The sequence below is a fragment of the Coturnix japonica genome, chromosome 1 (assembly GCF_054131305.1).
Source record: "Coturnix japonica strain WE chromosome 1, WE-NBRP24, whole genome shotgun sequence".
In the NCBI taxonomy this organism is placed as follows: domain Eukaryota; kingdom Metazoa; phylum Chordata; class Aves; order Galliformes; family Phasianidae; genus Coturnix; species Coturnix japonica.
In genome coordinates this window covers 3,432,014-3,459,955 of record NC_140663.1, presented here as the reverse complement: position 1 = coordinate 3,459,955, position 27,942 = coordinate 3,432,014, and the positions used below count along the sequence as shown (strand labels likewise).

General features: G+C 44.7%; 1 protein-coding gene across 2 annotated transcripts; it reads right to left on the bottom strand.

Moving 5' to 3' along the window:
* Positions 1–102: 102 nt before the first annotated feature.
* LOC107315547 (store-operated calcium entry regulator STIMATE-like) lies at positions 103–27,754 on the bottom strand. Of its 2 annotated transcripts, XM_015866051.3 has the most exons (9): positions 27,553–27,754; positions 19,187–19,235; positions 18,526–18,621; positions 16,869–16,990; positions 10,131–10,243; positions 9,005–9,088; positions 7,467–7,583; positions 1,307–1,420; positions 103–713 (listed from the first exon to the last, which is right to left on the bottom strand). In XM_015866051.3, exons 1-9 carry the CDS (start codon positions 27,659–27,661, stop codon positions 600–602), a joined length of 918 nt encoding a protein of 305 aa, XP_015721537.2. In that variant the 5' UTR covers positions 27,662–27,754; the 3' UTR covers positions 103–599. The 2 variants fall into 2 exon arrangements, with proteins under 2 accessions (XP_015721537.2, XP_015721616.2); XM_015866130.3 differs by lacking the exon at positions 1,307–1,420 and having other exon boundaries at positions 27,553–27,750.
* Between the last annotated feature and the right edge of the window lie 188 nt (positions 27,755–27,942).

The following is a 27,942-nucleotide window of genomic DNA, read 5'->3' as shown; positions in this document are numbered from 1 at the left end:
CAGACCATGCTCTGGTTGGACTCTGAGTTTCAGTGCAACCATCTGCAAACACATTAAGCAACCTCACAAAACAAGGCATAAGAAAACAATTGAAATATGAAGCATTTTTAAGTCAAATATTTATTGCATTCCTTATAAAACAATAGAAAAAAAAAAGCATCAGATCCACTGAGATGATCTTCCCAATTCAAGGCATTTAAATATATAATCACAAACCAGTTCTGTAGAGTATCTGTGCATATAAAAGTGTTACAGTTCAGACAGTATAGGATTTTTCTATAAAAAGAAGAGAACTTTTTGATTCCAGTCTCTAGCCCTGATAAAGTTACACCCAGCTGGCCAGCCAGAGGAAGTACACATCCTCACCCTAACCTCAACGTGCTGCAGTGTGCCCATGGTAAGGTTGTGTAGATAAAGCAGATACTGCTTAAATACAGGCTGCACAGACACCATCCCAAAGAGATAATTACAGAAGGAGAGGTCTACATGAGGCAGGTCTCCAAAGATCCCTAGGGATCAGCTGTATTCTGCATCCTTCCTCAGCCAGCTCAGGAATCACAGCACTGCTTCCTTCTTCTACCTTCTTTGTCTCAGTGCTATCAGATGACCACGTGGTAGCTGGGCTGCTTCATCTTCTGGTTTGTTCCCTGGAGTCCTGAGATATCCTGGTCACTTTCAGACTGGTCGAAATCCATGTCTGGAGAGAGCAGCACCTGGAGAAGAGAACAGACAGATGCTCATGGAATCATAGTCCTCAATCAGATGGCAGCTGGAATTTCCTTCTCTCATCTTAATATCACAGGCAATATCCCCTGGCAAGGGAATGCTGGAGGGGGTCATGCACCCATAAAAGGATATTCTGCAAAGTCTAACACTCTTTGTCAGAGCAAAAAGGTCTTAAGGTCACCCGGACTACTCTAAAGACAGCCAGGACCATGTGAATCCAAACACAGATGCTCCAGTACCCCCAACCCCTCTTTGGAGGGGAACAGGAAGTTGAAAGCTCTGTTCACCAGGGGACAAAACCTCACAGACATTCCCATTCAGGCCAGGCTTCAGCCTTGGGGGAGATGCACAGAAACTAGGCCACATTTTGCAAACATCTGTAACAAAGAGACATTTTCCCAGGCCCCCAGCTGCTTGTGATCTCCAAAGCTCAGCCAGGGAAGCAAGCAGAGCTCAGGGTTGTTTCAGCCACAGCCAGCAGGCTCAGAGATGCTGAGCTAGCCTGGCACCTTCTTATTTCTACCCAGCAGAGTCTGAACTGCCCGTTGCCTTCAGAACACCTATACACTCAGCTGCTAACCTCAGACTTGAAGCTATCAAGAGGCAGTTCTGAGCTAAGTGGCTGCCACCGGCCTGGAGCATTTGCTCGATGAAGACGGAACCATCCTGATAGGACATCCTTCAAGCATATCATCTGGAAGAGGAAAAAGGCTAGATTTTACTCAGGCTATGGCTGCACTGCCCCACAAAAGAGCTGCAACCTAATGCCAGCCAGCAGGCTGGACAGACAAACTGTTTGCATGGGTAGTAGTCTATGATTCTATTCACAGCTTGACAGATTGTTTACTCAACCCCATCTGACTCCTTCAAAGCTCAGCTCTGAGCAAAAGCTGCCCCTATTGTCTTCAGCCTCAGCAATAGCAAGATCTAAGCACAGATGATGTGCAGTCAACCCAGCAGTAGCAAGGAGCCAAGGGTTTCTGGTCAGCACTGGGCCCCCACATCAGTAGCATGGCCAAGTATTTGGCACTCAGGGTCTGACTATGCTGTGGATGGGCATGAGTTTAGTGGAACTGAGGGGTTTCAGTTTTATTTCTCTAGATGAGTGATGCCAGAAGTCCCTCCCCTCTCCTCCATTTACTCCACAGTACCCAGTCTGCATTATTAGTTCATGGCCAATAAGGGGGAAAAGAGCCAGTTAGCACTCTCCCCCATGCCAAACCAAAAACAAAAAGCAGCAGCTTCACTCAGTTAAGACTTCCCACTCAAGTCTCAGCCCCAAATGACCCCAAATTCATAGAACCACAAAGGTTGGAAAAGACAACTAAGACCATCTAGTCCAACCATCAACCCATCCCTACTGTGCCCATTAATAACATGTCCCTCATGGCCACATCTACCTTTTCCTTCAACACCTCCAGAGATGGTGACTCCACCACCTCAAATTGATGCCTCATCAATTTGTGATGCAGCTGGAACCAATGAACTGTGAAGCCTCACATCCATCCCACAAAACCCTCCCACCTCCAAGACAGCAGTTACAGGACAACTCATAAGCTTGCAGCCCAATGGGCCCACTAACAGCTCAGCCAGACCTAGAGCACAGCATTCCTCGATGGAATAAAAAACAACACAACACAACCAGAGCAGGAGAACAGCCTTATTCACAGCCATCTCTAGACACAGTTGTGAATGAACATATCCCCAACTTGTTTGTTTATGACAGCACCACCAGGCCAGTCACCACAGCAACAAAGCAACTAAGCAGGAAAAACAAACTGCAATGAGTCAATGACTTCAAAGAAGCCAAAGAACCACAGAACAAGACATTCTCCCCGCTTTCACATACTCCATCTGATTTTGTTATCCTCACAGCAGCACATCATATAGTCAAAGGACAGCAATAGGTCAGATTAAGATCTCGTTCTCCTCTATCCCTTTAAGTTAACCTACACAACCCCATTCTTTTTTTTGTTCAAGACATCACAGGAAAGTTTCCATCTCTTCCAAGTGAAGATTTTCTGTTTATCATATAAATATCATGATGCTGGAGGACCTAAAAAAAATGGGTGATAAATTACACACAGCATTATCTAAAAAATAAATAAATCACTGAACTCTAACAGGCTGCAACAAGTCGTCTTTGGTGTCTAATGAACTGATTATTTAGGTGGCTTTCAAGCTGCAAACTCAGACCTTCTCACAGCCAGCCATGGCTGACATAGAAGGCACTGAATGTTGTGAATCCAGACCCCTTTGGGCTGCTATCTCCCCATTCTGGAGCTCATACAATACCTCTCAAGCCAACAGTCCTCTGGTAACCTTTCCACAGCTCCATGGTGAGAAAGCACCTCACTGCTATGAGGGTCATGGTACAGGCCCTCATTTTTTTTCCCCCCCAGATAGAATTGTTTGGGATGTTTCAGCACAGCTTGGTCAAGGCACTTCCTCTGCAGATGTTTCCAGGTCAGAATCACAACAAATCAGTGGTACAGCTGGAATTGGACCATAGCTTTCCAGTCTCAGGACAATGCGCTGCTGTTCCACTCAGCCCCCAAATACTTCACGCATTCCTCCTCACACTGGGAAGAATGAGTTCAAAAACAGAGCTCAAGGGCTGTTTCCATGCAAGACATGGAATTTTGTCTGAAACTCCACCAGTCACATGCAAAGACAGGAACCATCCTACCTTCCTCCCACGGCTGAGTTCAGATGAGTTCCCACTCCTCAGCAGGGCTGACAGGTGGGACAGTCTCCTAACAGAGGCACCTCTATGCCCATCTTCATTTAACTTTCCCCTAATGAACATTTCACCTTGAGCTATTAAAAAAATCAGCTCAGCTAACCAATTAGCAAGTCAGAATTGTTCTTGGAGTGCTCTTCTAGTCTTAAAGTAAGCAGCAGAGGTTTCAGCATTCACCATCACCTTCAATTTAGCAAATCTGCCAAAGTTATAGTTCCTATGGAAGGGATTAGAATTGGTGCCAAACTCCATGAGAACCAAAGGCAGGTCCATGTAACATATTAGCTCTCTTCTCAGCCTTAAACTAACCTCCAGTTTCTGTGCAAGGACTCTGAGAAGTACCACTGCTATTAGACAAAATTTTGCTGTAATTTGCATCCAAAAGTGTAATCCTTCAAAGAGGAGAAAAAAGAAAAAGCAGAAGCTCACTTACCCCCTGAGGAAAAAAAAAAAAACTAAAACAAGTCCAAAAAGATCAAATACAACATTATTAAAACTGACTTGTTTTCCTAAGTGGTGAAAACAAAGAAACCACTGATTAGATCTTAAGTTTATCAACAATTACAAGAACAAGGGAAAAGAAACACAGGTCAAGGGCAGGACACAAGCAAAGCCTAAATCAGGGCCAAGCAGATGAATGCACTTCCCTACCCTGCATAGCATCAGATTCAGATGGGCACTCTGAAGTTTCCTGTCCATCCCACACAAAGGCAAAGATGAACTGATCATTTACTGAGGTAGGACACAAGTGTGACAGAGGGAGTATTTAAGGTTGACTTGGAAGCAAGAGTGAAATTCTTTTCCACAAAGACTGAGCTTGAGCCTGTCAGAGTTTCAGTATGAAAATAAAGTAATTCACAACTGCAGGGGTTGGAAAGGACCTCAAAGATTGAGTCTAACTCCCCTGTCAAAACAGGTTCCCTACAGTAGGTCACACAGGTAGGCATCCAGGTGAATCTTGAGCATCCCCATAGAAGGAGACTCCACAACCTCCCTGGGCAGCCTGTTCCAGTGCTCCGTCACCTAAACTGTGAAGAACTTCTACCTGCTTGCATGGAACTTCCTACATTCAAATCTCAGGCCAATATCCCTTGTCCTACTCCAAAGCACCACAGCAGTTCCATTATAAACAAGAGCCCAGCAGCACATTGGTAGCTCACCAGAAGAGCTTTGAAACCCATGAGATGAGCAATTATTTGGTTTGCATTACAGCTGTGGAGTCAGCAAACAACATCACTGGTCTAGCTAAGTCTCCTCTTGCTTCTCATCTGAGCCACCAAGGACAGAACCGACATTTCATGGAATCATTACAGTTGGAAAAGACCACTAAGATCATCCAGCCCAACCACCAACCCATCCCCAACCATACCCACTAAATCACATCCCTCAGTGCCTTATTTACTCTTTTCTTGAGCACCTCCAGGGACAGCAACTCCTCCACCTCATTGAGCAGCCTGTTCCAATGCACTTCTGCTCTGGGATTAAGTTTTCCCTGATATCCAGCCTGATGTTATTGCTGCTATCCCTATAGTAAGTGCTGAGTACAGTACAGTTTTCACTAAACAGGTTAACTTCAGCCCACTCCTTTCCTTTCTCCCCCTTCTTTTCCAGAGAAACTGCAAGTTCAAGTGAAAATAATGATACTACTGGTGAGATAGGCAGAGGGTTGAAATTCAAGACGGCAGCATGATGGGTAGCAGTTGGCGCCTGCTGCTAGACAGCACTGATGAACCCTGATAAACCACAGGACACATTAGCCCCAGCCAGCCCTACCCTGTACAGAGATGTTTCTCAGCTCCTTCTCTCCTCCAGGTAGACAGCAGGAAGGGAAGAATAACCTTTTCACATGGGGAAATCTAACCAAAACAAGCCCTTAAAACCCTCATTTTCTGATTTTTGATACTAAGTTCCAGCTGAACCAGCTGTAGCACTCAACCATCCAACATTGTATTCAATAGCATAAAATTAAGAAGTGACAAAGCAGGAGCCTACTTCAAGGCCCAATGCCAAGAAGCAGAATTAGAACAAAAAGGTCACTCATATCTGACTCTTCTTTTTAATTAACCTTCTTCCCTACCCAAATTATTTGTGCAGGGCTGGAGAAGAGGCACCGGAGCATATCTGAGCAGTCCCTACAGACAGTTCCAGGTACAGGCTTATCACCTTAATGGTGAAGCTGTGGTAATGGATCAGACAGTTTCAAGGTGGACAGATGGCCTGCACATGGAAGGTTTCAGAGAAAGCTTTCTATGAGACAAGGAACCAAATAACTGGAGGATATGAAAAGCCTTTGAGAGAAAGATTCAGCCTGCAGGAGCCCATATCCACCATGTGAGACACCTTATCTAGGTCAAGCTATCAGAAGAGCCTTTCCAACTTGTGGAGATTAACTGGTGGCTTCTTAGGCTAACCAAAAACTGAGCTAGAGGTCATAAAACACTTGTCCCCTCCAGTGGAGCAAGGCAGGAGACAACTCCATTTCTATGGAGATCTGGTAACTTCAGCACCATCTGCGTATCTACACCAGCCTGAAGCTTATGTTAACATCTGTGAGGTTAAGTGACCCAAGTTTAGGTTGCAAAAGAACTTGTAGCATCTGAGTTGCTCTCTAGTCAAAACAAGGGCAAGGAGGCAGCAAAACATTAGCTGAATTTAAACCTCAAGAACACTCCAGCTCATCCAATCAGTCAAGCAATCTTCACCATCAGTTTTATAACTGAAGTGGAGCAAGGTTGGAGGCCTGCCCAGGAAGCATCATTGTTGAACAAATCAAGCAGCCAGGACCGTGCTTATAACCAGAGCAAAGTTTGTGCCTAGAGTTAACTCATCTTTATGTCCTAGGTAGCAGTCCTTAGCTTCAATATACAGCTATTAAGACATCCTGGTACTGCTCAGCTCCAGATCAATACAGATTTCTTCAGGATGCTCCAGAGCTCAAGAAACTCCCCGGGAATCATTGCTCACGTGTTCTCAGTAACTCAGCCAAGCCACAACTGTTTATCTGGGTGTTGGGCCAAGAAGAATGATTCATTTGTCTCACCAGTTGCTTGCATCTGCCTGCCCTTCCTGCCAGAAGGGCAGATGTCGCATCCTCCTGAACCTTTAAGCCATCCCTACTGAACACCACTACCCATGCACTCATTGCAGTATTGATAGTAATTGGTCATCATGCTCATTAGTACAAGAACAGAGTCACTCTGTGAAATAGCTCTTGCTTTCTCAGTGCTATTTCTGTCCATCCTAAATTCCTCAGCTACACCAGGAGCCAGAAGTGATTTAACCTTAACTCTTGCCAGTGAGCTGCAGGATACAATCACAGCGTCTCCTGATACCTGGAGTCAGGCTCTGAGCACTCAAACAAGGGCTGTGAGCCAGGGGAAGGAAGGGAATTCAACCCAGTGAATCAGGTTGTGGCTTCTTCAAAAATCTGATGAGAAACTCAGGCAGTACCTGCCTGGCCGTCCATGTATCATTAACTACGAGAACAAGGACTGCTGATACCAGAGCATTCCACTTCCACTCCAGTCTCCTTAACTTCAAGAGTCAGCCTCAGATGATGCAAAACACAGCTTTCTACAGCAACAAGACATAATAATTCAAAATAATGATTAAAAAAATACACAACAGGATTCCCAGCTGGGCCTTGTCCTCCAAAAAAGGGGGCCACCCATTGTAAACAAGGAAAGCAAGTTTTGAGCCAAGATCAATTAATAATGGCAAAGTTGATAGTGCCCACCAGCTTCAGCCTGCCACTCATGATCCCCGTCATCCTAGAGTACAGTATTTTAGATCTACTTTACTACATCAAATCTTCCCAAGGAACCTCTGTTGACCTCAGCTTCAAACACAGATAGTTACTTAAACTTCCCACGATCATCCTCATATTCATCAAACATCAGTCCAGGTCTATGTAACATGATGGTACACTGCATAGTAAAACAAAAGCCACACCCAAGTGCACAGTTTGGTCTCTGACTCAGAACATCTTTGGTCTTACCCGAGATTCCTCGCTCCTCCTAGCTTGTGGGGTTTCTGTGGATCCATTGATGTTCAGTGTATCTTTCTGCTTGTATTTCCTCATGATCAAGCTGTCCACAACCCAGAACATAATGGCCTTGGGGAGAAAGGAGTTTCATGAATAGACTGCAGAGACCAAAATATAAAGTCATGCAAGCCAAGCTACTACTTCTCTTTATGGATCCCCCAAACCTCCAACTTCCAGCAGCCTAATATCCAAATGAATCCTGTGTTAAGTGTATCTGTTGGGGTGGATGGCAAGTTGCTAAGGTCTCTTCCTCACAAATACTTAGGATTCCCTTTTCACTGGAGACCAAGTGAAAACAGGTCACAGGAAACCAAGTTTCTGCCAGAATTAATCACTGAACCAACGCCATCTAATATTCATTCACTTGTTCTGCCTGCACCAGTCACTTTAAGAACCAGAGCTTGCTTTCTAAGCGTGCCATGAGGTGGTGTTGGGAAGAGAGGTTGGAATAGCACAGGCAGTTAAACTCATCCTTGCCAATACTTCATCTGTCATCACAAGCGTGACAAGTTCACTCCTTTTCCAGGGGAGATCTCAACGCTAAGACCTTTTTCTTACTTGCCATGTTGGGGTAGTAATTGATCTGTCAGTAGAACATTGCATAGAATCAGGAAAACTAGAGAAAACAGTTTGGCAAAAGCTCGAAGTTTGAGAATATCAGTAGTTTGGGGGAATCTGAACTGATCTAGACAAATGGCTGATGTAGAATAGGTTACTTTATAGTATCTTTAACTTTGAACTACTGCTCCTCAGCCCCCATCACTACAACCATTGCAAGAGCTCACTCATTCCAGCAGGACTGATGTGACCCACAACAACCATATTGCTACTCTAAATGAAACTCCAGCCTCTATTTCTGCTAAAAGCATGATGTTTTGTCCACTCTAGTAGCCTTAGTAAATATAAGCGAGAAAGTTTTTTTTTTTCCTCTTCAAGGTTCATGTACAAATAAGACATGCTCAAAATATTTGCAGCTCTGTGTTGTTTGTAGGGACTCTTTACTTGGCATAAACAACAAAGGATATAAGGTTTATTTTTTCCTTCCTCAGCTACAGTGCACTTAAAAAAAGCTCCCTTGATCAAGGACAGCTTTCTTGTGATGGATCATAGTAAGAGGACTTTTTTGCCCTGAAAGTCCACTGAATTATCTTGTCTTTTTCAACTCTCTTCTCATACATGTTTCCTCTGCTAACTTTTACTTGCTATTGAAAGCACTGATAGGCCATTCCTATAGGAACTTTAATAGGCTCTGGGGCACCTGCCACACAGCAGCCTGGACAAGGGAGTGGGAATTAGGAACAGTGCCCTTGGTAGAGGCAGTAGTTACAGATTCATATTTGTAGCAAGTATCTTTGCTTTCACACTTTTTTACCTTGTCCATCCACATTGATTACTCAAGGCTGCCCTAAGCCATGTGCTGTACATCCTACCCATTGGAAAGGATCAGTTTCCAGACCACCCCACTTTGTACTTGCAATGACATCACTTACATTCACAATAAAAGGCACAACAAGCATGACCAGGACGAGCTCCACCTGGGGGTTTGGGATGTAACTCAGGAGGATCTGCTGAATCTGCAGAGAAAAGAAAAAGCATTTATAAGCATCACTTAAATAGCTGTTTACTGCAAACAGGATGCATTCGTAAGCCGACTATATCCTGGCTAGTGCCCAGCATCCCTTGCTTCAGCCTAGCGCTTAGAGCTGGTTTATGCTATTTATTTAGCCCAGCTGCCAAGCATTTCATTTTCAGCAATAAAATAAGTACAGATGATAGACTTTAACTACCTGTGACAACAGCTGGTAGAACTGTTCTTGGCTTCCAAAGCCTAGCTGCAAAATTAAGTCAACATATTTGCACAGCCACGTGTTAGATCAACGTTGACAGCCAAGTCTGAGCACTGAAGGCTGCTACATTTGAAAGAGAAGCCCTAAACAGGAACAGATAAATGCTCCCAGACTGCTGTAAACAACAATACAATTAGGTCACAACAGCCAGTTGGGTACAAGGCACCAAGTGCAAATAGCACTCAATATTGGGATGCCCCCTTAATTCCTTAAATAGCTTTTATACCAGTGAATGACTCACAACACCTACCCTCCACCATATAAATGGCTACAACTCCCAAAAGAACATATGTTTCTTTAAGTAAAACAATCCCAACCAACTACTGCTCCCCTAGTTACCATAAAAGCATGAGGAGGAGAGTGGGGCAATACTTTGGTAGGGATTAATTTGGAAAGATCTGGCAGTTTCAGTAGTTTAGGCACAAGACAAGTTGACTTGACAAGATAATGTGGAAATCCCCTGGCAGAACTGACGTAGCTCAGCCACCAGCCCAGCCCATTTTATCCTTCCAAGACTGGAAAAGAAAACTGAAGAAAAACAATCATATCCCACTAGTTCTTGACAAGCAGGAGAACATATCAGGAGCCAAGTTGTTATGAAAATCATGTTTCCTCAGACTTAAGTAATAGCTAATTATCACGGAACTGTCAGCAAGTCAGAAGGATTAAAGACCTATGATGATGTGGACCATTAACAGGGTAAAAAAACGACAAGAAACAAACCACAATAGCTGTAGCTAGGAAAATGAAATACAGATTAGGAGCCTACCTTTGTCCAACCAGGGATCTGCAGAACAAGGATAATCAGGGTCTTCTCCACAGCCAATATCCCCAGGTAGAGGCCACACTGGCCAAGCCAAGCAGCAGCTTGCGGAGGGTCACCTGGGAGAAGAGCACAGTACATAGACATAGGGCAAGACAGTCTTGCAGATAAGTTACCTCAGACTTGACATGTGTCCTATAATTCACACATTTACTTTATACATATAGGGAGAGAGGCAGCCCAGGCTCTGCCCACGCTTATCCAGCAGCCCTCATATACACAAGAACCACAGCTGAAAGAAACATCCCAATAACTTCAAGGAGATTGGCTAAAGAGACGGATCTTGGTTTGGGTGACATTCTCCTCCTCTTGGGGAGAGCCCTGAATGTACAGAGCCTTGGAGATGCATCTTTTCCTTCTCCTTCAGCTACCAGTAGGTATCGCAGGTATTCAGCCTACAGTACTGAACTGTTTTAAGCTGAATATATACAAGGATAAGGGGAAGAAACCCTGTTGACCCCATCTAAAAAGCACAGATCACTGACACCCCTGTACAGTGAGTAAGCTTGCATGTATGGACTCTATGTGGAGGGCATGGGTTGACACTTGGACTAGAATCTTAACAGTCTTTTTCAACCTTAGTGATTCTAGGCTTCTAAGCTGCTGAGACTCCTGGGCTTGGAAATGATTCCTTAAAAGCAAGCATTGCTTTGGGAACATTAGTAGCTTGGTTTGCCCCTCTTGCCAGGGTACCAGAGACTTCATTTCTCTTCAGCTTTGCAAACCTCGAGTAGCCTGTAAAGAAAACGTTTCACCCCACCACCATCTTTTCCCCCCATTATTTTCTATGGAATAGTGAGGCTCACAAAAATCCTGGCCCATATGGACCAGAGCTTAAGACTGATAATATTGTCTGAATTAAAACCCACTCCAATCCCCAAATAAAGCACTGCACAACAGACCTTCTACACCTCCAAGTTGCTCCCCTGCCAAATCTTACCTGCCTACTTCCCAAAAGTTTCTGGTCACCGATTTTAACGTGAGACAAAAGCTTTTAGTTCTAAACTGAATTAGGCTTTTGCTGATTGAGTGAACAAACGGTTACGTGACACTGTCTGAGCAAGAGACAGTGGCTCCATTCTGCTAGGTTTTACAGTGACTCGCTAAAAAAAATAATCAATGCTAATTAAATATGAATGCTCCCAATGAAGTACTCACAGAGTAATAATAAAAAAGCATATTTGTATTGCTAGCAGTGATAATGGCACTGTATCTTATTACACGTGCTTGCTTCAGCCATCTGTAAGTACCCTCCCAGCTGCTTATCATCTTCCCAGGTCATCATAATATCTTGGGTCTGCAAAACTGAGCTGCACTATCTGGCTTAGTAAAAAAACAGCACTTCCTCTTACTATCCAAATCTAAAGATAATCCCTGGCAGTGTTCGCTTCCAGAGGAATTGGGCCAGAACTTGGAATTGCATTTGTGCAAAAAAAATTCACTCTGAGGGTGAATGCTCAAGCTACTTTTGGATGGCAATAGACAGGGAGCTCTGCCCTGCTTTTCTCAGCACAGTGCTGCTGAAACACAGCAAGGGAAGCCCATGCAAGCAGTTTGCAAACATTTACCCAGATCCCTTTGGTCACAGAAACCAGCAGCACAGACCAGGATTTACTAAGAGCTGCTATCTGACCAAGTCCAGCACTGAGAGAATCCACTTACCAGGAAGTGCAAAAACAGGTCTGCATGTATGTTTGTCCTTCCTGTTATTTGTTAGCAATGTCCTGAAATATTTGCAATGCCACTGCTGAAAACAGAGGCATCCATTAAGTCCCTCCATGCCAGAGAGCTCCATGTGATCACCTTGCATTCCAGCTTTATAATTGCCCAAGCCACAACTGAATAGGGGAGAGAAGGAAGCGGAAGGTGTGGTTTTAAGATGCTGAGAGCCAGACCAGCAGGAGTTACATGGAGAAGGAGCTGGGAAGGTTACGTGCAAGTGCAACCAGCACTGAGGACTCTGGAAAGCACACGTCTGCAGTCCCTGGCAGGCAGCAGCTGGATGGGTGGTCTGTACAGCATTGTTGACAGACTGCAGTTAAAGGCTGGGGTCAGAGAGGTTTTAATGTTCCTGGAGCACATACAGCCTCTCCTAATGAGTTCTGATACCTATTCTTCTTCAGCACTGACTGAGCCAGGCTTTCTGCCTGATATCCCCAGACCAACCAATCCTCTCATAAGCCCTTGGGTTGCCATCATCTATCAGAGCTCACACAGACAAAACAGGAAAACAAACATACCCCTGGGCTCCTTCCTGCAGCTGAACTCTTTGCCTTTTGCTCTGTGTCATCAGCTGCAGTGGTCAGTCCCCCATGGAGAAACAGGGACTTACAGCACAGCTTTGCAAGTCAACTGTCCCGCACTGGTTGCTGTGACACCTGCAGCACACTTCTCCCCAATGTCTCAGCCCTCTCCAAAAGCATCATCAAGCTGGAGATACCTCCTAAATGCCTGCTGCCTCACACCCATCTGGCAATAGGTCACTATCATTCATCATCACAAGCAGACATAGATCTTACTTCTGCACACCGTGCACTTAACATCCCTAACCCTCCATCATTCAGATAGGTTCTGGCTAACAAGGCTGAGATGCAGACCATAAGAGAAACAATCTGCTCCCTAACCCACCATGGGGCAGATTCACCCCTATCTTTAATGCCTCCTCACCTAAACCATTTCTCCCTCACTTTCAGTCTTAAAGATACCCCTCCTTTTCCTTACTACCCACCAGAACTTCACCTTGTCAGAGATGCTTTCACCTCTGGAGCATTAAACACCCAGCTTCTCACTCTGATCATTCCTGCATCACCTAAAGCAGCAAGTGCAGATCTCCTCTGCACTAAGAGTTTCTAATAGCCCTCTGACATGCCCAGACTAAACAGAAGTAGGATTTGCAAAGAGACCTGCAGGCCTATGGGTCAGATGTAGCCATCTGCTCTATCACCTTCAGCAGCCCCAAGTTGCTACTGTCTTGGAACCTTGTTCTCAAGACTCCAAGCTTTGTTTTCAGAACATGGGAAGTTTCTGTACAGGAATGCATCCCAAATCACAGAATTAAACAGTCTTTACTGCCATTACAGGAAGATCACAGGGTGTCTTTGCAGTTATTTTCCAGCATCCTGGTCTCCCAGTGACAAAAGGGTGCTCACTTAAATGCTGGCTTCCTATAGCCAGATGGCCAGAAGCATCATTAGATGCCACTTAATGCCCTCAGTGAGCCAACAGGCACAAAATACCTCTGCAGGTGTGCTAAAGAAAACCATGTTACCTTCCCTTTGAGTGGTTCCCTTCAGCAAGGACAAGTATTTGCCCTGCAGTTCCCAGTGGAAAGGATGCACACTGCATTTTGATCATTCTCCTCCAGCACCCTACCCCACCATCAACACCACCTCCTTGACACAGACATGGGATCCCCAGTGCCTGCAGCAACCTTAGACACATCTCATGGGCTCCCACGCACAAGCAGAACACAACTGCTTGCAGAGCAAAAGCAGCACTGCCTGAAGTATTTGAGTTGTTACCATACAACAGGATTAGTTTTAATCCAAGCTGTGTAATGTACCAAGCTGTCACAGCCCACGTGTTAGTGCCAGACAGCTTTATTTGTGGTCTTCCAGGGACTACGCATGCACTGAGCAGGTGGGAAAATGTTTAACCATAGCCAGAGCAGAGAGTTCAGGGGGGCTGAGGAAAAGTGAGTGTTTGAAAGCACTTAAAAGTTGTATTGGGTTAGATGGTGGGGATAGGGAATGTCAATAGGAGCTCAGTGAAGAAGATTTGTCCGAGATGTAATTATCAATGCTACATACAGAACAAAGCAAGCAATATTGGTAAAGCATCTGAATTGCATGCTAAGGACAGAAGAGTCCCTTAGGTTAGAGCTATTTTCAGCAGTATTTCCTCAAGCATTAGCAGCCAGCTCCCTTGGCTGCTTCGGTTCATGGGAATATTTATTATGGAAAGTTTGTACACCATCACAGCAGGGCCAAAAGCAGCCTACACAGGTCCTCAGTTAAACTCAGCAGCTGGCACAGAGCATGTTCTGCTATAACTAAGTTTGACCAGCGGAGTTCAACAGGCCACTAAACAGACTTCAGAGGCCTCCAAGCAATATGCCTTTCCATTTTCAGACAACTAATGAACACAAAGCATCAAACAGAATAGTCAGAGACCACAGCCATGCTCCTACACAACCCTGCCTCCCTGAATAACTTTTCTTGCCACAATATCCACTCCTTCTCACCATTTTGCGATGCTGCTCTTCAGTGATTGATTCACTCACTGCAAAAATATGTCTTTATATGAGTTGATAGAGTTTGTTTGCCTTAAAGTACTATTTTAGAAATACCGGAATATTTGAGTTGGTACACATACAGAGCAGGGATGCTGCAGCCATCAAGAGGTTTCCCTCCATCAAGCTACTTATAGCCATGAGGACTGGAGAAAGGGTGAAGGACTTGATGTTTGGAGGCAGGAGTTTATCAACCACCATTTCCAAAACCCACCCAAACTAACATGAAGAGTAAACCTTGCTAGCCTCCATTCTCAGGAACCAAGCATCTCCAGAAGAGACAGCAGCCTTTACTAACTTACCTTTCAATGCTTAAAGAGCTGCTGGGCAAAGACTGAGGAACATAAAGGTATAGGAACTTTTGACTCTCCACTAGCTAAAAAACAGGTCATTTCTGGCCTCAGCAGCCTCTGGCTAAGACTCAAGAGACTGATCTCAGAATGGGTGTCTCCCACTTTTTTTTTTGGAAATATGAGAATAATCTATTTTAAACAGTCAGTTCTGGACAGCTGGTTGCCTGAGAGTACAGTATAGGTTCTGTCTGCATCACAGATCTGGTGTTTCTATGCTATTCTGCCCACCTTCCTCTGCAGGACAGAAGGAGAAACTTTTGCTCCTTAGGATAACTGAGGAAAACAACGCAAGTCTGATAAAGCAATTAGTCCAGAAACTGAAATTAAAGCTTGAATCAAACTATGGAGTTTTCCAGCATCTTCAAAGCCAGTCTGGAAGTTACTTAACAGCAGAGATGATGTTCTGCTTCCTTACCTCTGCAGCAGGATTGCATTGGATGTGCCATTTGACTCCCACTTAACTTTTCCATCACAGTTATTCCAGCCAGAGACCTGCACCAAGAATGGTGCTGGGTGGATGAGATTTAATCAGCAGTTCAAAAACTAAATTCAAACAGCAGCAGAAACATTTTCTGTTAACAAAAACCAAGATTTCCTTGGAAGAGCAAGTTGTTTCTGTGGTCTAAGCCAACCTTTGAGGAGGGGAACTTCAGCTTAAGTTCATTACTACTCTGCAAGGCTAAAGCTGTCAATACGCATTAATGTTTCCTTGCTTCTGTTCAGCTGCAGACGTGGCATGTGTAGCAGTGCTCTGGGATGACTGCAGTTGGGCTTTGAGTACTCACTGCTCATAAAGGGAAAATGCCAGTGCCTGAACCAGGAATATTTATTCCTCTGCTGTCCCATTTGAATGGCTTTAATACATAGCAGCCTTTAAAACTACTCTCAGATTTAGCCACAAGCCACCTCACAAACCCAACCATCTCCTCCACCTTGTGCTGAAATCTACTTAGGTGGGTGTAGCACTCTCCCTTTTATGCACCAAAGAAGTCTCAGCTAAAAGCTCAGGATTTGGTGTGGTCTCTACACTAATCCCACTTCAGTCCAAGTTTCACCAGCTTCTAAGAATACAAAAGAGTGAGACTACCCTTAGAGTAGACTTACTGATATAAAGACTTAAAGTTATTCGCATGAATAGTGTGTACTTCCTAAATAAAAAGACTAATGCAAAATAGCTGAAGGGGTTAACTTCTCTCGTCTCTGCAGAGAAGCAATGCTCTCCTCCTTCTGAAGAGAAGTGCTACCCTCTAGCGGGGCTGTTGGAGAAAGGCTTCTTTTGGAACAATTTTCCTTCCTCAACACAAGAACCAAAGCAGAGGCTGACAAGCTTACATGTGCTTCTAGGTGTTTTTTAACTGGAAAAAAATGGTTTTAAAAGTAATTTGGGGGAAAACATGTTATTTGATAACCCAGTTTCATTGCTCTGCTGATGCCTACCATAGCTCAAGACAACTGCAAGAACTGCACATTTCAAGAAGAGGCTGGAGAAAAACCAATAAAACCCCCACAAAAGAGCCCTAAAGAAAACCACCATGAATCCAAACACCATAATTTGTTATATGCATGTCGTTGAAGGATCATCTACCTCAGGACACGTTCAACCTTTTATCACCAATCTTCTGTGTCAAGCATGACTAACACAACAGCAGTTACCGCAACTTAATGATGTCCCAAAACATAACGTAGTGAACACTCAGGGGAGATTCAGGTTGGATAATAGGAAAAATTTCTTCTCAGAAGAAGTGAGGCATTGGAACGGGTTGCCTGGGGAGGCTGTGGAATCACCATCCCTGGAGGTGTTCAAGAGAAGGGTAGATGTGGCACTGAGGGGCATGGGTTAGCGTGTATGGTAGGGATGGGTTGATGATCAGACTAGATAATCTTAACGTTCCCCCCATGCCCCAAACTTAATGATTTAAAGCTTATTGTTGACAGATAATAGAAGCAGCCTGTACACATTTTCCCCCTTAACCAGCCATCTTCTCCTACTGACAGAAGAGAGGAAACAAGCCACTTTTGTGCAGAGCTGTAGGTACATACCATATTCTCCAAAGACCAGATACGTGTACTTCTGGCGCTGCACAGCCCAGGAGACCACCTTCACACCAAGCCAAATCAGCAGCATCCCCAGCGTGGCATCAAGGATGAAATTAATAAGGTAGCTAGGAACAGAGGAAAAGGACACTTTGTAAGGCTTCAAAATACACATTCAAGTTGTAAGTGGTCAAGTCTGTAGGACACAAACTTCACTCTACATCTTCAATATGGAAATTGTAGTTTTTGATAGATTCCCAAATCCCTACTTAGTGGTCCAAGCTTTCCTTCCTTGCCATGTTACTGAATTTACCAATAGCTTTACTAGCTTAAGTGTCTGATCAGCAGTGGAAGGAGACACCACTCATTTTCTCTGCAGCTTTCACAGAATGACCCAGGTTGGAAGGGACCTCAAGGATCATGAAGCTCCAACCCCCCTGCCTGGCAGGGCCACAAAATTTCCGTGTTTACTAGATCAGGTTGCCCAGGGCCCCATTCAACCTGGCCTTGAACACCTCCAGGGATGGGGCATCCACAGCAGCCCAGGGCAGCCTGTTCCAGGACTTCACCACAAAGGAGGTTTATGCCTGACTAGAAAGTGCATGAGAGATGGGAGACACGAAGGAGCCTTCTGTAGACTGCAAGGTTCCATCTCTAATCCAGGGCTTGGTATTTTAATGAACTTCACAGAAAAGAAAAGGTCTCTCATACAATTTTTGGCCAGTTTTGTATTATTGGAATCTTGTTCCGCAGCAATAGGTCAGATAATTCTACAGTATGAAATCACCACCGAGCACAGAGATCCAGAAACAAATGCTTCCTTTTCTAGAGCTTGATATTCCTTCTGAATAAAGATACTAAAACAAAAAAAAACACAACAACCTGCTTTTGATATCCACTTTAAAAAAATGCATTCAGATTACCCATTTCTAAAGGCTCAGACTGGCTTCTTAGAGTTCCCAGATCACTCCCAATAAAACAGGGGACTCTGGTAGTTTGTACTGGGCAAGATGCACAGGGTAGGAGTGTCAGAGCCCAAGGACAGGGTTTCAGAGATCAGCTGCCCAGTTCAAGACTGAAGGCAGGCAGACCAGGAAAATGCCAAGTGCACATTAGGAAAGACCGAAGCATACAGCATAAGCACAAACAGAGTTGTCTTCTTGTCTTCAAACATCCTCAGTTTAAAAAGCAGTCATAAATCATTCTAGAGGTTATATTTAGTCCCATCCAAACTTGTGACTGTTTAAAGAAACACTGAAGTGCAGCATTCTAATATAAACAAAGGAGATATGCCAGGAAGCTTTAAGTGGCGTTTTGGAGCTCAAAGGGGATACACAAATCAACTTTACCTAGTTCTGAAGTTACTTGCAGCTGCAAATTGGCTGGTCTGGAGCAGATACATTTCTGTTTAACTCCAAATCTAATTCACATAGCCCCAAAATGGGACAACATGAATGCACATGGTAGACAAAACTGAAGTTCCAAGAAAAAACATCCTTATGCTGGATAAGGGCCTTCAGCCACACTGAGCAGAGTATACTTTTCTAGTACCCATCTAGTACAAGAAATAACCATATATGGTGGAAACCAAACATTTTCTTGCTGGTTTCCTCCCTCTTTTTAAAAGATGTGGGATGCGAATGGAAGCACCTTTGGTACTTACAGAGAACAAGGGTCCATCTCAGTGAGATCAGACAGGAAAATATTGGCAAAGTGAATGAAGAGGGCACCAATTGCTTGCTTGGAGGTATCATAAAGCCTGTAAAGAAAAAAGAAACAAGATCTGTTCCCTGAAGCATCAGCAGAAGTCAGCCAAGCAAAGGCTGGGCATAGACCTGTTCTCCTTCAAGAGAGATTTCTGACAACCAAGAAGGGAATTCCATTAATTTCCAAATTACTTTAGAGGAAGAACCAAAGTCAAGGAACAGAGGTTTCTCTTCACTAACATTGTCAAGCCAGCCTGGCCTTACATGCAATCCACAGGATCATCCAACCCACCAGATGTAGTTATCTACTTAATTGAATTTAAGCCTAAAATCTGACCCGGTCTGAAAGACAGCCCACGTGCAGTTGTGTCAGCAGATCATCGCCCCTCATCAGTCACTTAGCATGAAAACAAGCTTCCTTGGAGGAGCAAAGGAGATCTAGAAATACTGTTTCTAGAGAGTACCAGCTACTTTAGGAAATGTGTCTTGGGAAGTAGCAGCAGAGGATTCTATTTAAAGACTAAATAACAGCAGAATAGTCACAGAGTCATGAAGATTGTTAGTAGAAGAAATACTGGAGGTACATGGGCTTTTTAACATCCAAACTTCAAACCTTACCATATCCTCCAGGGACGCCTCTCTTCTTTTGGTTCCCTAAATCGTTTTACTGCAAAGAAAATTAGAGAGATCACATTAACCAGCAGAGCTGAACAGATGAGCATTTCCATACCTCGTCAAGTGGCCAGAGGGACACTGGGGAGGGTTCATCTCTATCAGCCAGCCTTAATAATTCTTTCAGGCAAATCAGAATTATGATGGTGATATTCAAACCATGTATCCCAGCAGTCCATCAAGCTTTTGGATTCCTGATGCACAATAAAGCCATCTCCTCCTTGCAGCTCACAGGACCAGAAGTCAGTAAGCACCCCTACCATAAAGGTGCCAGGGTCAAACTGCAAACAGGTAAGGTTTCAAGCTCATGCCAACAACCTGGAGACACTATTAAAAGACTGATTTATTACACAATGTTTAGGATGTTCACTGGCTGTGTCTGGGATGTGGTTTCAGTACCACCAACCATGAGACTTGAAGAGATATATGAATACTTTAAATGAAGCCCCTTTGCATATAGACTAGTTCACTCTTTGCAGCCACTCAGGTCCTCCATTCTAGGACCTTGCAGTGCTGCCAATCCCAGTTACTGCCTGCAGGTAATTACTGCCTGCAGATAACACTAAGTTTGTTTTTCACTTTTAAACTCTGTTCTGCTCACTGTGCTCAAAACTGCAAAACTCAAACTGCCTCAAAACCCCACATAAATGGGGAACTGACCTGTCACAATCAGTTCCTGAAACTGGTGGCCAGCATGAACAGGGATCAGAGTTAAAAATACTGAGCTGTGTAATTTTTGGGGAGGCAAAAGAGAAAAACTAATTCAGTGCATCTGCTCCTGATACTTCATCCTAGGATATTAGCACAGCAGCTGCATGGTGATGCCATCTAGCGGAACCTGGAGCTACAGAACACACAAGCATGAATCAGTGTATAACCTCCTTAGACAAGTTATCTCAAGGGTATGTATTAGAAGCACGAATCATTAAGCCCCTCATCTCCTCCCAGATTTGCCCAGTACTGAGCAGGTCACTGTGATGAGCGTTCTAAGAGTCTGCCGAAGCCCAAGCAGACCACCAGCTATCTACTTTATCATCACCAAGTCTTTGCTTTTGAAGCTCTGTAGCTTACTCTGTGACTCTACAGGCCACCAAACTGACCACCAGCCCAACCACAAGAGCATCAAGGATGATTTTTACTGTTGTCCTAACAAGAAGCAACATGTGTGTACCCCACAGCCACTCACTCAGGCTAGAAATACAGTAATCCAGTGTGATAAGATGACAAGAGGTAAGAAGTTAATGGTGTGGTGCCTTGTTGAACATGGCTTGTCATGCCTCATTAGATTTAAGAGAGTTATCTGAGACTATGTAATTATCAGAGACAGTAAAACTGTTGTATTAAAGATAAAAGCCAGTATTATAGAGAAATAATTAACTGCTTAATAGGGCATTTACATTGCAGAGCTGCATCACTCTGTCTCTGAATTAAGCCAGAAAGACAGCCAAGATCACTGGAGCTTCAACAGGCAGCAGAATAGTTCAGTGGCCATGACCCAGAGGTTAAGGGTGATTTCAAATCCATGTAAAAAAGTCTCCAGGTCTCTGAAACCTCAAGAAGCTGATGAAACTTCTCTCCTCCAAGTCTTCCTGCAGGGGATCCGAGCCAAGGCATACACAGATGACTGGGTGGATGCCCAAGCTCAGCTGGCTTGGGAAACAGCTCAAGTCTCTTCTTGCTCTTCCCAAAGGAAAGCCCTACTCACTGAAGCTGCTCAGCTTTCCATCAGCTATAGGCATGGGTTTGCAACCATGGCTCTGGCAAGTCTCGATATTGGACTGTTCTATTCTAGGACAAGTTGTGCTTGATCATATAAGGAAAAGCAAACAAAAATTGTGATCTGAGTTCTAGCACCTGTAACCAATTAAGATTGTTTAGTGCAGGAGGCTCTGCTGGACCAGGCTCTGAGCATTCTGAAATTGCTCAGATTCAGATGTCCCTGTTCTCTGTAGGGGAGCTGGATGAGGTGGGTGACTGTTTAATGTCCCTTCCAACTCAAATGATTCTATGATTCCAGGTGCACAACACAGAAGGGAGAGGATCCTCAACCAACTGAAGACAACACTAAACAAAGAACTCCCCATACTCACAGCTAGACATCCACGTAACAGAGCTAAAGGGAGGAAGATGAAGACTGCTTGTCCAGGCTCTTCCTGTGTGACTTGCTCCTTCACTGACAGGTATTTCAACCACATCCCTAATGATGCCTTATATGTTTCAATTGAATGGTAAAGTGAGAGGATGCCAACTTTGAAATAGCTCACTGGGGAAACATTTCCTTCAGAAAGGCTTCAAAGACGGTCCTCTAGAACAAGAAGCCTCACAAAGCCCTAACTCTGAAGATGCTCCAAGGAACTCAGCCACACCACAGCAGTTTAATCCATATGGTCTAAAATATCCCAGGAAAAGGTAAGACAAGAACATCCACATCTATCCCATTAAAGAGATCAAGGCACTGAGGTAACAGCCTGAATTGGTGCCCTTAGAAGTTAAGGCTTCACTCCTGCTTGGCTTCAGTTACAGCAGACAAAAAGCCCTGAAGTTCAGCAAAAGGAAAGGAAGATGAACAGCAACTTGAGAGAAAAGCCTTTTGTCTATGGCTTTGTCTGCCCTAGATATGTATAGTTCCTTGAAGTTATGGGACTGCAGCAGTACTGCCCTACAGCCGACTTTTGTAGTAATTAATTTCCAAATTATAATTAAGGCTTGCGTGGCTCTAGATTCTCTTCCATCATTCCTCACATCTTGCCCATGCAGTGGAGCAATCCCTTACACAGCATCTTCTCAACACCCCCCACTGATCAAGCACTGCATTCAGACATCCACCTATATTACCCCTCATAGGAATAAACCCCCTGGTTTAGACAGAATTAGCTAGAGTAGCAGCAAAACAGATCAGCAAAACAGACTCCTAAGTAAAATACCTATAAAACCAGAGGGGAAGCTTATTCCCCTAGTAGAAATCCCCTACCAGGAAACTTATTTTCACAACAGCATCGCACCACCTGATTCCTGGTCTTACTGAGAAGAATTCAGAGCTACTGTCCTATGGCGGAAATGCTTTTCCTCTGCCATCCTCTGCTTTATTTATATAGGCAGTAGGGTCTCCAGTAACACATTTCAACCTATTTTGCAGGACACACCCTTTCTCAGGCTTTTTCCAAACTCCAGACAGGAAGAAGCCAACATACAGAGACCAAAGCAGTGGAGGCTGCACTATTTTTAGCATGAGGTCATAGCTACCCAGACTGGAGACACAATGGGAGGAAGCAGCAATCACTGCTCACAGTCAGCAGCCAGCATGCAGCAAGATAGAAAAGCTGAGAATACATGCCCACCACCTCAACACAGAGCAGTGCTCAACAGCCAATCTGCCATTGGTTTGAGAAGGGGGATGCAACAAACCTGCATGATACACACTTGGTTCTTCCTTCCCAAACACTCTTGTACCAAGACTTCAAAAAAATAATTTACATATCTTTAACTAAACTGACTAAATACTCTGTACACAACAAAGGGCAAATATGCTCTGGGTTATCCCAGAGCCTGCAAGACATGAGGGAACTGGGAAATAAAAACATCTCTACAGCATCTTCTAGAGGAAAAAAAGCTCCTGGCACAGAGTGCTCTGAATTGCAAGAGAAACTTGCATCAGTAGCAGGTTCAGTCCAAGTAAAGGACTTGTGTAAAACCTCCAAATCCTGCAGTGTCATGTCCTGGAGCTTCTAGATCAGCAATGATACACCTTACAGAAAGGAATAATTCTGCTATTTCCAAAACAAAAGGACTTGGGTAACTTTCTTCTCCAGGCTCCATAAACCATCTATTCCCATTCCTCATCCATATCCAGCTACCCACAAGCCCACTGAAGGACAAGCTTTGAAACTCAGAGCAACAGCATCATCCATCGCCCACCCTGCCCAGCTGGAACATCCTACTAGCAGGGAACATGAACTGCCCAGGTAAAGGTCATGCAGTACTCAATTTCAAGTTCCACTTCATGCAATTAGTGCACTACCCATGTCTTATCTCTACACGGATTTTTATGGCTGCCATCAGAGCATGGGTACCCACGGGAGAGGCAACAGAGGTTCTACACACATAGCATCTCCAGATTGCAGGTCAGTGCCTTGAAATATACGCTTTAAACAAGGGGATGCTTTATATCCTAAGACCAATACATGACATAAGCAAGAGAGCACCTTACAAATGAAGTTACGCAATTAAGATTCCTGCCCCAAACTTGACGTTTGTCAGTTCTTTCACAAATACCAAAGAATAAACCAACCATAAATTTAACAGACTCCTCCCTACAGGTTTACTTCCTCCACCCCAGGAAATGGCAAAATTTCCCATAAACCTTTTTGCACAAGAGCTAAGAATCACCCATAATATCAATCATCCACCAGATCCAGCAGAACCCATCCAACAAAGCATAAGGTGCTTCACACCTTATACTTATACACACCACATAAATTTAGGCAGCTCAAGCTTTGCCTGGTTGCTTCTCAGCCTACCCAATTTGTTCCTTCAGCAAGCAGGAGCCTCCTCAACTTTTTATTTCCCCCAGTCATCATTTAGCACAGTTGGCACCACTTGGTTTAACAGCTCAGAAGGTGACTTCCAAGAGGAGGTCAACATAATCAACTGCTCAAATTCAAAAGCCCCGTAGAAAGCTGTGCTTTGCTTAATGAAGCGCATTAAATGCCACATGGTCCTTCCAGCTTACAAAGCACAACACGGAGTTTTCAAGCTCAGCCAGTTTTCACATGTATTAAAGCAGAAGAAAAAAAAATAGTCATGGGAGTCCTGCCATATGTAGCTTCTTGATTAACCTACAAACCTACATGCAGACCTGGACTACCAGAGTTCACAGCCCTGTGCTTCTCACCTCTTTCAGGCTGTAAATCTTTGTGGTTTTATTTCCATCCCCTCCCCCCCCAACACACATATACACAAGAGGGGGTGGTCAAGTCCCCATTTCATTATAACAAATCAAATCAAACACAGTCACGGTTTCACATTAAAGGCAGCAAAGTCAGCAGAGCCTGTCCCAGGCATAGCAGTGCAGTGCTCTGCACAAACCCAATGATCTATCATTTAGTTTTCTTTCCAGACATACTTCAACCCACTTTTTCCAAGACATATTCAGTGTAAAAGCTGGAGTACCACATAGGAAACATGTAAGATAATTCTGAAGCAAAGAAAGAGTGCAGCAATCCAAAGCACATACAGCAACAAGGAGTTTTGCAATAGGGTAAAACTGGTCTGAGTTAAGCACTATTCCTTCCATCCATCGCTCAGGATAAAGAAACTCAAACCCTTCCACATAGAGGATGGTGAGCCACTGGCACAGGCTGCCGAGAGAAGCTGTGGATACACCATGTCTGGAGGTGACCATGGCCAGGTTGGATTAGGCCCTGCAAAACCCAATCTGGTGGGTGACAACCCTGCCCAAGGCAGAGGGTTGGAACTAAATGATCATTGGGGTCGCTTCCAACCCAAGCCATTCTATGATTTTACCATAATTTCACTCCATTCCATTGCTGAATTATCCACACCACAACCTCCCCAGGTAAACGTTCTTGCCCAGGAAGCTACATTGCCAACCACAGCTGCAAGGTCCTGATGCCTCTTTCCTCAAGTCATCCTAATTATCTTAGCCAGGGTCCTTCCAGCAGAAGTACTTCCAAAACCACAGTAGGCAGCTGGGAAGGATTACAACTGATTCACATTTGATTACTAAATCAGAGCAAGCCTTGGACAACACTGCAAAGGTGACTGACTACAACCTTAAAGACAGGATAGAGTAGTTTAGTGTATCTGTAAGCTCCAAGGAACATTCCCTAACTGCTGTAATAGTGGAGATCCTAACCTAGACTGGCTTGAGTTGGAAGAGAGCTTAAAGACCACCAAGTTCCAACCCCTAACAGATCAGGCTGCCCAGGATCCCATCCAACCTGGCCTTGAGCCCTTCAAAGGATGAAGCACCCACAGCTTCTCTGGGTAACCCACACTGGTGGGTGACCACTTTCCAAATGAAGAATTTCTTCCTAACATCTAGCCAGAGTTCCTCCTCTTTCTATTTAAAGCCATTCCCTGTTGTCCTATCACTACCAAACCATGCAAGAAGTTGCTCCCCCTCCTGTTCATAAGTTCCCTTCAAGTAATACAAGGCCACAGCAACATTTCCCTATAGCTTTCTCTTCCCCAAGCTAAACCACATTCAGCTGGGCATCATTTACCTGTGAATCCCACTTACAGCACATGGAGGACCCATTCCAAACATGGAGCAAAACAGTGGGGAGCAATCACTCCCCTCATCCTACAGTGAAACACTATTTCCTCCTCATGAACCTTTGATCTAAAGGACTTTCTAATACCCTTTGCAACAGGCAAAACTGGCCTCAAGGGACACAGCGGGTTGTTCTGATCAAACTTTATACTCCACATGACAGAGCCACACTGAATCACTAAGGTTGGAGAAGACCACTAAGGCCATCTATTCCAACCATCCACCCATCCCCACCATGCACATTAAACACATCCCTCAGTGCCACAGCAAATGGGCCGAATGGGCAGCTCACAAAAGAAGTCTTGAAGCATGTTATATCCTAACAAAGTCTTTGGTAAGCCAATTACAGCTACAGTAGGCTGAGGCTGCACACAAACAGCCTTAATAGAAAACCTGAGAGTATGCAAAGGGGGAATAGATAAGGGATAACTGATGGGAATTCGGGGCAGCCAGGGGATGGTCTACCACCTAGATCTATGATCTACCATCAGGAGTCTAGGGCCAGAAACCTATTCACATCTAGGGACTCAGCTTCAGTCACTGAGCAGGTTCACAAGGTCTCAAGAACAGCTTTTAGATTTTTTCCTAATTAACCAAGAGGATGCTCATGTCCAAGGATATGAAGGGCAGCAGCCCAGAACAGAACGCTGAAGGGAAGCTGGACTTGATGGTCCTTATGGGTCCCTTCCAACTCAGGAAGTTCTGTGTGTCTATATTAGCTCTTGCACCAGAGGAGAACAACATTCATAACATCTGCTAGCAAATCATCAAGTCCATGCTTTTATTTGTGGGAGTATTTCGATAAATTAATACCCTTTATTTCACGAGGTATCCTCTGTGATTTATAGGCCAGTTAACACATAACCTCCCCCACTACAGGAGACAGAAGAAAACGAAACACAACAGAAGCAACAAAGTAGGCTGTTCTCGATGTTAATGTTCAGTGAAATACAGGCGTGAAGTGTTGCAATGCAATTACTCCCACTGGAAAAAGCTATCAGCTGTCACAGGAGGAACTTGTTGCAGCTTTCACAAGCTGACTGGAGTTAAACACCAGAGTCCAAACTGCACAGAGATTTAAGACCTGTGGCTCCTCAACCCGACTGGAAGCTTTAGTTACTGTCACTGCAGGTTCTTAAAACAAGGAGAACAGATCGAGGCTTTTGTTTCATCACTTAACCCCAAGGAGAAGCACCCACAGTGCTCCAAGCACAGCACAGCTGGGGCACAACACCAATGATTTCTTCAAGCCTTCCAACATCAGCACCCTCAGCTCTTCGCACTGCTTTCTCTTATTACCATCCCTCCCCAGCAAACAGCACTCGAGCCAAAAAACTTCACATTTCAAGGGAAAGTTAAGCAAAACAACATCACAATGCGATCAGGGGAGCTATTATTCTAGCCTAGCAGCGCCCCTACCTGATGCCCATCCTATTTTTGGTCACATTCTTCCTGTTTCCACCGTCGGCTTCCACCCTTCATTAAAATTTTCTAAGCCACTGAGCTCGCACATCAGAGCCGCGACTCCGCGGTGCCTCATTACCATCAGATAAAGGCTCAGAACAACAGTTTTACGAGAGAGCATCTGGCGCTCTAACTGCCGGCTGCGACCTGCTGCCATCCCTTCTCCAACCCCTACAGGTCTGGAGGATAAACTTCAGATATTAAAAGCGACACGAAGCTCCGAGAAGTGCCGGCGAAAGGGCTGCGATACCCGACTAAAAGGGTTATAGTCATAGCATCGCAGAATAGTTGCTGCGATACCCGACTAAAAGGGTTATAGTCATAGCATCGCAGAATAGTTTGGGTTGCAAGGGGCTTTAAGAAACATTCGCTTCTAACCCCTTAGATGTAGCCTAAAGTTAAGTTGCCAGAACCCCCCTCCAGCCTCGCCTTGAGCACCTCCAGGTCGGAGCATCCACAACTCCAGGCAGCCCATGACAGTACCTCGCCACCCTCAGAGTAAAGAGCTTCTCCCAGCACCAAACAACACCCCCGGAGCTACCGCGGTACTCACACATCAGCGTGCAGAAGGCGCATAGTGCCAGGAACGCCTGCAGCAACACACCGAAACGACCCAGCAGCGCTCCGCTACCGCAGCCTTGAGTCGAACGGGACTCAGCCATGACCGGACGGAGCGGAGGGAAGCGAGGAATGGAAAGCAACGCAGCCACCCCGCTGCCTACAAAGCCGGCTCCGCTCCCCCGCCCCTCTGCCGGCGGCCACACCCGGGGGTGGGGTGGGGAGGGACACGGGTGAGCGTGGGAGTGGCGATGGGCAGCAAGAGGATGGAGATGGGCATAGGGATTGGTATTGGCTTAGTGATGAGTATGAATGTGGGTGTGGAGTTAGGAGTGGATTTGGGGTTGGGTAATGGGAAGGGTTTGGGGGATGTCCGGTTGAGAAA

Excerpts from the sequence above, each read along its gene's own strand:
- LOC107315547 (XM_015866051.3), bottom strand. The coding sequence starts at position 27,661 with ATGGCTGAGTCCCGTTCGACTCAAGGCTGCGGTAGCGGAGCGCTGCTG. Across the intron at positions 10,244-16,868 it reads TCTGGTCTTTGGAGAATATG|GTGACCCTCCGCAAGCTGCT; the intron begins GTATGTACCTAC and ends CTCTTCTCCCAG. Across the intron at positions 714-1,306 it reads TTGATAGCTTCAAGTCTGAG|GTGCTGCTCTCTCCAGACAT; the intron begins GTTAGCAGCTGA and ends TCTCTTCTCCAG.